Source organism: Quercus lobata, chromosome 3, assembly GCF_001633185.2.
Source record: "Quercus lobata isolate SW786 chromosome 3, ValleyOak3.0 Primary Assembly, whole genome shotgun sequence".
In the NCBI taxonomy this organism is placed as follows: Eukaryota; Viridiplantae; Streptophyta; class Magnoliopsida; order Fagales; family Fagaceae; genus Quercus; species Quercus lobata.
In genome coordinates this window covers 17,179,161-17,188,366 of record NC_044906.1, presented here as the reverse complement: position 1 = coordinate 17,188,366, position 9,206 = coordinate 17,179,161, and the positions used below count along the sequence as shown (strand labels likewise).

At 37.1% G+C, this 9,206-nt stretch overlaps 2 protein-coding genes across 2 annotated transcripts; both read right to left on the bottom strand.

Moving 5' to 3' along the window:
* Nucleotides 1-365: 365 nt before the first annotated feature.
* On the bottom strand, nucleotides 366-929 carry LOC115980452. The gene is made up of 2 exons (XM_031102701.1): nucleotides 706-929; nucleotides 366-618 (listed from the first exon to the last, which is right to left on the bottom strand). The coding sequence occupies exons 1-2, from the start codon at nucleotides 927-929 to the stop codon at nucleotides 366-368; spliced, it is 477 nt and encodes a 158-aa protein (XP_030958561.1).
* A 5,286-nt stretch (nucleotides 930-6,215) lies between these two features.
* Nucleotides 6,216-9,011, bottom strand: LOC115980451 (cation/H(+) antiporter 20-like). Its single transcript, XM_031102700.1, has 3 exons — nucleotides 8,991-9,011; nucleotides 6,695-7,588; nucleotides 6,216-6,587 (listed from the first exon to the last, which is right to left on the bottom strand). Exons 1-3 carry the CDS (start codon nucleotides 9,009-9,011, stop codon nucleotides 6,216-6,218), a joined length of 1,287 nt encoding a protein of 428 aa, XP_030958560.1.
* Nucleotides 9,012-9,206: the final 195 nt, after the last annotated feature.

Below are 9,206 nucleotides of genomic sequence, written 5' to 3'. Positions count from 1 at the left end.
TGTTCATTAGGCTAATGTAGGAATTGCTTCAACTTTCCCGCCTTAACTAATTGCTCCAAGTGGCTCTACAAAGTCTTGCAATCCTTGGTAGTGTGCTCCCGCTCTTGGTGGTACTGGCAATGAAGAATTTAGTTATGCTTCATAGGGTCTCCCCTCATCCTGTTTAGCCATTGAAAATATGACTCGTTCTTTATTTTTTCCAAGATTTGGTGTACCGACTCTCAGAGCACAGTACTGACTACTTGAGGAGTAGTTGATCAAGAGTGTCCCGCAAAGTCTCTCCGAGGTTGGCTGTTATTGTACCTGTCTGACCTGAGATCCCTTCTGTCCTGAGGGACCACCTTAGCCTTCCCTTTTCCCTGTTGCTAGTCCTCTTCGACCTGCTTATATTCATCAATGCGATCCATGAGCCTATGCACACTCTTGACTAGTTTCTTGGTCAAAGACTTTCTTAGATCATGCTCGGCTAGCAGGCCGAGCTTGAAGGTTCTTATAGCCACGTCATTAAAGTCCCTATTTATCTCATTGAATATCTCCCAATACCTGTCAGAGTACATTTTCAAGGTCTCCCCCTCCCACATTGCCATGGATAGCAAAGAGTCCAAAGGCCGAGGAACCCTGCTGCAGGTCACAAAACAGGACCTAAACGCTTAAGTAAGCCCTTTAAAGGAGTCGATAGAGCCTTCCTTCAGGCCGTCAAACTACCTCATCGCTACAAGCCCCAAGCTGGATGGGAACACCTTGCACATTAGGGTCTCGCTCTTGGAGTGCACAACTATTCTTTGGTTGAAGTGGCTTACATGCTCCACGGGGTCCGTCTTTCCATTGTATATGGTGAAAGTTGGCTGAGTAGAACATTGGGGAAGTTTTCCCCTTTCGATTCTACGTGTAAATGGTGATTTGGAGATCTGGTTAAGGGCCTTACTCATAGCGTCATTGCCTAGAAATTTGTGTGGCGGACTCTTACTCCTCCGCTCGTAGTAACGATCTTTGTCACATGAAAAAGACTCACTGGGAGGAGCCCTAGACCTAGACCTAGACCTATAGCTACCATCATCCTAGTCCTCAGAGGAACGGTCAGAATCTAAGGGAGTCCTTCTTCATCACTCGTGGCGCTGCCTCCTGGGAAGACAGTCAATCTCCAGTTGCAAGCTTCTGGTATTCTCCTCATCGAAGATGTGACTTCTCCCTTTGCTAGATTTGGGGGCAAGTGTGAACCTAATGCCATATTCAGTATACTTACAGCTAGGTTTGGGGGAGTTGAAACCCACAACTATGACACTTCAATTAGCTGATAGGTCTGTGAAAATCCCTAAAGGTATTGTTAAGGATGTGCTGATTAAGGTGGATGCGTTCTATTTTCCTGTTGATTTTGTTGTGTTAGACACTGACCTGCTCTAAATGCCAGTACACAAACCCATGTCATTTTGGGTCGCCCTTTCTTAGCCACATCCAATGCTTTGATCAATTGTCGAAGTGGTGTGATGAAGATTTCTTTTGGGAATATGACTATTGAGCTTAATATTTTTGACATAAGTAAGCAAGTACTAGACAATGAGGATATATGTGAGGTTAACATGATTGGGAGCCTAGTCCATGATACTTTCCTACAATCAAGTTGTGAGGATCCCCCAAACGCTTGCTTAACCCGTTTTGATTGCAATTTGGATACTGAAAAATCAATTGAGGAGGTCAATGCATTGTTGGATTCTGTTCCTCTCTTAAGTATTGATAGCTGGCAGCCAAAAGTGGTCTGTTTCCCACTTTCTTCATCCCCATTCCCATCTATTGTTGAACCACTAAAGTTGGATGACTTTTGGGAACACCAATTGATAAGTATACTTCAAGAGCATAAGGAAGCTATAGGTTGGAGAATTGCTTATATTAAGGGTATTAGTGCTTCTGTGGTTATGCAAAGAATTCACTTGGAAGACACTACAAAAACTTCTCAACATGTTTTTGACCTAGCTAAGTTACAATATCATTGGACTAGTCCATTCATAATATGCATTATTTATCTCCATGGTGTTGTTGAGGTTTGGATGGTCCTGTTTATCAGGATTGATCTCCAGTTGTGTTAAATCTTTTTGCAAAAAAAAAAAAAAAAAAATTCTTGTTTATTTTCTGATTTTAGATTAATCTTTGTGTTTATTTTCTTGTTTCATTTTATTTTCTTTTGTTCTAGCTGATATTTGATAGAAATTAAAATTTATAACAATTAGCTTGATCAAGGTACGTCTCCTCTTTCTTCTTACCTTACTTTTCCTACTTGATTTTCTCATGTTGCATATTCATATTTTGCTCTCTTTTCATTCAAGACATATATTTGAGAGTATCATTTTTAACATTGAGGACAATGTTTGGTTTAGGTTTGGGGGGATTTATATAGATTTCTATCTTTTGGTTTTGTTTTGTTTAGATGTGTTAAAAAAAAAAAAAAAAAGTTTGCCTAACTTGAGGTTTATGTTGTGAGTTCATTATACTACTCTTGCTTAAAGAATTTCATTGCTTTCATGCTCAATTCATTGCACATGCACATAGCCACTCAAACACAATTTATTGTTGAACGATAAAAATGATTAGAAAATCTTGATGATAACAATGTGGAGACTATAACCCCTGTGAGTTTTGAGCCAATCATTATTTTTGGAGGGTTATTTATTGTTTCTAATCTTAAAGTTCATTTGGAAGTACATAACATGTTTCCCTTGTTGTAGTCTCATTGTTCTTTCTTTTGGCCAAGAAAAAAAAAATGATTTTATGCCACACTTGAATCTTTTGAAGTCATTGATGTTGAATGAACTATACTAGTCTTTCTTTCTTAAATCCCTTATCCATAGTGTTTCAAGATGGAATTTGATCAGTTTGTTTCAATGTGGTGGTTTGTGTGAAAATTCAAAGAAGAAAAAAAAATTCAAAAAAAAAAAAGAAAAGTGTCAAAAAGAAGAAAATAAAAAGGGTTCTCATCAAATTTTGAGAAGTGAAATGAAAGGAAGGAGTACTGCTTTGAAGAAGAAAAGTTAAAATAAAAAAATTGTTGAATGGAAATTCCAAAAAGAGTTGACATTCTGACAAATCTTGAAAACATTTCTTATTATTTACCTTTACCCATTTTTATTTCATTCCCTTTGCTTTTACCTTACATTACGTCCTAATAAAGTCCTTATTTGATCTTGAAGATTGTGTAGTTCAGATATTGATATGACTGAGAAGAAAAAGGTGCGATATGAATATTTTTGGCATCCTATCATGAGACTACTTGTTCTTTCTTGATTAAGCATTTTTCATGTGATTTATATGTGAAGTGTTTGATTTTGCTTACATTATTCCCCTCACGTATATTGTTGAGAGTGTTACACCCTATTTCAGAGTGATTTCAATTGTTGAGTGATAACACCGGAAAAATTTGAGTTGAAACATACTTTCAAATAGAGATTCGAGTCAAGTTTATTCTAAAACTAAGAGTATGTTTGGGTTGGCTACCACTTTTCACTCACATTGAGTTTTGATGGCATGAGAAATTTCTTTAGCATTTGTAGTGTTTTGAACTTGAACTAATCCTCTTTGCAAAATGCAATTGGAAAAAAAAATGTTGGATTTTCTTTGTTTTATTTATTTTAGAATTCATTCTCAGAATTTTGTGGGTATATTCCCTGCAAACTCTCACGAGACTACAACTCGTCCACTAGTGTAAGCTAGGGGTTTAAAGGCTTGTTGCATCCGCTAAATGCAATCTAAAATTCCAGCGAAAGTGGATTAGTTAGGATTTCCTTTTTCTTTGTTTTTAATTTCTTTGTTTTGCTTTACTCTTTATCTGTTTTGCTCGAGGACTAGCAAAATGTAGATTTGGGGGTATTTGATGTGCATGAAATATATACAATAAAGTACTCACATATCTACATATTTAGCCTTACTTTTATGTTATTTTGTGACTGATTATATAATATCTTTGTGTTGTAGGTAACAAGAGCTTTACATGCAAAGTGGGGCTAGGCCAATTGAATCAAGCCGACTTACATTCAGCCAGGCATGAATTCAAGAAAAGACCAACCCAATTAAATTTAAGTCCAATTGGAGAAAGGAATCAAAGGAAATTTGCACCAAATCCAAGTCCAATTCGGATTAGGATTCCAGACTGCACATCAGTTAGTATTTTTGACATAACTTTCGGCTCAGATGTCCAATTGAGATGATTCAAGTTGGGCTGGAACGGTAAATTAAAGGGCTACAACTTTGTAGTTTACCAAAAGTCCAAATTATGAAGTTAAATGGGCCAAAATAGTCGGTTAAATGAACCCTAAAATCTGGGATTTTCTCCAAACGAGAATTCAACTTGTAATAAGATTCCTTGACCTATTTAAGGGCTCTTTAGGGCAAAATTCAGGGAGGCGGAGGCTAGTGCTAGGGCTGAGGGCTGAGGGCTGAGGGCTGAATGTATAGAGAGTGCGGCTACTTCTTTGGTTTTCTTCCATGACAGTTAGTTTTATTTTATTTGTCTAGTTTAATGTTTAGTATTTTATTTTTGTGTTTCTTTCTGTGGGGCCAGAGAGTTTGTGACCCCAGCCCATTTCATGTTAAGGTCTAAGGCCTGCGCCGAGGAGATACAGGGCAGAAGACGCACAATGAGAGTCGAGGACGGTCTAAGGAAATGGCCGAGGACGAGCTCCTGCTCGGCATGCCATAAATGCCCCTAAAAGGAAGGGTGATCACAGTGCGGAACAGCACGAGTAAAAGGCTGCCAAAATTGCAATAAAGCATTCTGCACCTGACAGAGCCATGCTCTTCAACTTTGACAACCACCCCCAACCACTTTGGGTATGGGTTGATGGGACAAGTATCAGTCATGGAAAAATCGATCCTACACGTGGACGAAGGAGAAGGAGTGCAGACTAATATAAAAAGAGGAACAAGCAATCTGGATGGGGGGGGCTAGGAAAAATGGCCAAAAACCAGAGCCTCCCAGCCCGCCTCCAGGAGAAAGACTCCTAGGGCGAACACGATTTAATTATGTATGAACACCACGGAAAACTACTGTCTTGTGACCAAGGCCTAGCCTTTTAAACCCACGCTTTATAAATGATATTGTTTGGGCCTTTTTACGTGCGAACCTAACATTGTTATGGGTCGTTACAAATCGTGTCCTTACACTTTCAATTACTCTGAGTAGTTAAATTTATAATTAGGGTTGAGGATGAAACCTTGTTAAGGATTATCAATAATATTTATGTGATTTGATTTTTCCCACAATAGTTGTTCTTTAATGATTTAAATTGTTCTTGCTTCATATCAATTGACTAAGATGAGATTCTAGATATGAGTTCAATCATGTTTTTCTCATGATTTAGGATTTGTCTTAATTAATTGAATGCTTGGTTTATTAATTCTTGATTATAAAATTGGATATCACTTGTGATTTGTTTGTCAATGGATACAATTTATGATTTGATTTTTAGAATTGGATATATCTTGTGATTTGTTTGGCTACGGATACAATTGATGATTTGATTTTATACTTAAGAAGCGAAGAAGAACATGCTTTTGATTTTTAAAATAAGGATTTTAATGATGATATTTTCCATGATAGCAAGATTGATTTCTAGATTATCATGCAGTGGTTGGGAAAAATTAATGATCATAAACATATGCTGATATGACTTACAAGGTGGATTCCAAAACCTTAATTCCTTTCCCTTGATTGTTTACATCTTTTTATTGCTTTATATCTTTTGCTTAGTTTAACTATTTACTTAATTTTATTATTTGCTTAGTTTATTTAATTGCAAAACAACCAATTTTTGTTAAACTAGATTAGGATTAATTTGGTTAAGGTTTAATTAATTTTCCTACGTTTATTCAAGTTCCTGTGGGTTCGACCTCGTTCTTGTCCAACTATACTTCGGTACGGTTCGTACACTTGCGAGTACTTTAAAATTTCACAACATAGTGCTCCTTCCATCAAGTTCACTTTCTCAATTCTTGCCCCAAATGTGCTAGACTCTAATTCCTGTATTTTCCCTTCCATTTGGAGTCCGAATCAGTTCACGCAGGATTGGAATTTGTTTACAAAGAACTTCATTCAGGTGTCCTTATTCTTTCAAATCACACAGAACCATGAGCATATATATATATATATATATATATATTTTAAATTATTATTTATTTATTTACTTTATTTATAACAAGAACTACATTTAGAGCATCCGTATTCTTTTTGATCACACAGACGGTTCATTATTTGTGATTGAAGTATCAATTGTTGTGACAAGCTTGTCCTGGCCCATCCTTGAAGTAGCAGTCTCATCTGCATATTGTTTATCCTGTTGTATGACCAGGACTGAGGGCACTATGCCACAGTCCGATGAAGCTAAAATGTTTCCAATGAGCCCCAACTCAGCATGCTCGATCTGATTCGCTGGCAACTCTGCCCCCATGCTTGATGAGAATTGTCCCTTTCCCACAATAACCAACTCATACTCCCTACTCTGGCCTAATTTTAACACCTCTTCTGTGATGTTGTCCACAACCTTTTCTTCGTACTTAACTGATTGATTACACCTCCATATGGCCATTGTAGTCTCATCTATCTCCTGGTCCAAGCATTGGAAAAAAAAGAAATTTAAATTTGCTACACTGGAGCCCTCAATAAAGTTAAGAAAACTTTAAATTTAAGATATCACAAGGAACAAAAGGTCACCTTCTCTCTCTCATCGTTTATTGGAACAGTTGAGCCGCTATGACTCTGCTTCATACTCTCATCCTTAGCTTTTTCCAGAAACCTCAGAATGGTTAGACTAACTGCTGGATGTTCTGTCATCCTTCCTCCCAACTCTAGAGCCTCGCGATCATCAGATCCGCCAAAGAACAAAATGCAAACTCTTTTCAGTGTTGGGGAACTGGGTTCTGCCTCCTGCTTTAACCCACCACCGAATCCACGGTCCACAAACACTGCCACTGAGCATGGTGCCCTCTTTAGCACACTCTGATTGACTATTCTCCAGCCATTGTTTACATTCTCCATAGCCTCTTCACCCTCTCCTCTCCAATGTTTGTGGAAAGGCAATATGATCATCGCCACCCTTTTTTCTTGTGCTATGTGGCAAATGTCCTCTTGCATCGTGGACAATGCCGAGATGGCTATTGAGTGACGAATATTGACACGGTTGACTTGGCCGTAGGCCTCAAAGGCGGCAGCAATTTGGTCTGGTGTTGCACTTGCACCTCTGCAGAAGCGGTTTATGAAGGGAAAACCATTCTTTCTAGCACGTTGAACCATCATGATGGAGGATGAGCGATCAGTCAGTTCAACAAGGTGCATGGCATAGAGTTTGAGTGGGGATCTTTTGGGGTTACGAATTGACTCCACCAGATTGATGAGTGAGGGTACATTCTCAGGTCCATGGACACAAGCAAGGACTCGAAGCTCATCTTGTGAGTTCTCTGTGAGAGGCAATTGTCGCTGGAGTCGGCGATTAGTTTGAGAATAAATTCCACGCAAGGGTTTGTATATTGCCATGACTGTTGGAGTTGTCATGAATGTGGTAAATAGTGCCATGAGGACTAATATAGCAAAAATCTCGTCATTTAGAACCTGTGGAGCAATTAAAAGATTTAACACACCAATAGTATGTTATTGGCAAAAGATAAAAAATAAATAAATAAAAAACATTGAAAATCATTATAAGGACAGTGGTTTATGAACCCTGCAATCATCAATTGATAAGGTTTTGTACTTGAATAGTTCTTGATAGATAGTTTTTTTTTTTTTTTTTTTTTTTTTGGTTAAAAAAATTATAAATTCCATGATAATAGACCAGATTTTTTTTATAATTATTGTTATTACATATAGGCATCCATTTCGGCCTATCCATCTGGTGTTGTGGTCTCGGCTTAAGTTGAACCTACCTATTTGTTATAGTAGTCACCGGTCCTCTTTGTATAATCAAACCATTTTAGCAGAGATATTTGCCACTTGGGACAAAAGCAGGGGATATGAAAAACAGAATTCAAATTTTCAACATGCTATATACTTCTTTTTGATAAACATATTCTATACTTCTACGTTTTCGGAAAAAATTACATTTATATGGCAAAGTTACACAGGGAAAAAAAAAAAAAAGTCGATAATTATAAAACATAATACTGAAGTATGAAGAGTACATTAATTGAATTGGGGGATTGTTAGTAATATTTTTCTTCCATTCCTAATTATCGATGCATTAAAAAAAAAAAAATTTAAATCTCCCAAATTTTTTAGGAGGCAGAGAGAATACCATCTATCTTGGAGGGAAGAGAAAACACATCATATTATGAATATATTCTATGAATATGGAGGAAATCTTTTGGGGAGTGGGGAGGATACTATCCATCTTGGAGGGAAGAGGAAGTGACAACATATGAATATATGATGAATATACGAATATGAAAATGGAGGAAATCTCAACAAATAAAAGCCTTTTTTTTTTTGGAATAATGGCAAGGAGCGCCACTGAGAAAGCACATACGATGAGTTTTAAAAAATTCATGAGATTCACCATTATGGATGAATTAGACATATTATCATATTAAAACCTGTGGTTCAAAGCATAATATGCATAACACTCAAAAGACCAGTATACTAGTATAGTGTCAAATTACCCTAAAAGAAACTGACCATGACCCATATACCTTTTTTTTTTTATTAGACTTTCAGAACAATCACCATTCCGTGATTCTCCATTCACTACTTCCAGTGATAAACAATGAAATTGAGGTGACATATAAAAAAACAAGTTGCCCACCATTACTATAGAGAGTCATCAAGTTCCGGTAATAATTGGTAGTGTGATTAACTAATAAATTGTTAAAAACTGATATGGTGGCTATGAAATTATGCAAGGACGGACAAGTCAGCCATCCAATTATGGTCGTGGGCACCACTGTACGGGTGTGGCTTGATGGTACACGTGGTATTTATCCATCGTCATCACGTGGCGTTGAGCCAATGAATTTACACTGAAGACATCCTTTGTCATTTAGCCAAAAAAAAAAAATGGTCGTGGGCACTGCCTCAAGGAATATTCTCATCTTGCTCTTCTTTTATCTGGTAAAAAATAACTCATCCAAAAATAAAAATAAAAGTTTGAGGTATATATTTTTTTGGACTTTATAAAAGGTCCCCTGTTTACAGATATTTTTGCGTGTATGAGAATCTGATCTTTATGTTAATT

Bases quoted from the DNA above. Each gene is read 5' to 3' on its own strand.
- LOC115980451 (XM_031102700.1), bottom strand. From the start codon at position 9,011: ATGACAAAGGATGTCTTCAGT. The intron at 7,589-8,990 runs GTAAATTCATTG...ATTGCTCCACAG, and splicing joins TGACAAAGGATGTCTTCAGT to GTTCTAAATGACGAGATTTT. The intron at 6,588-6,694 runs GTGACCTTTTGT...TGCTTGGACCAG, and splicing joins TAAACGATGAGAGAGAGAAG to GAGATAGATGAGACTACAAT.
- LOC115980452 (XM_031102701.1), bottom strand. From the start codon at position 929: ATGAGTAAGGCCCTTAACCAGATCTCCAAATCACCATTTACACGTAGA. The intron at 619-705 runs GTAGTTTGACGG...GACCTGCAGCAG, and splicing joins TTGGGGCTTGTAGCGATGAG to GGTTCCTCGGCCTTTGGACT.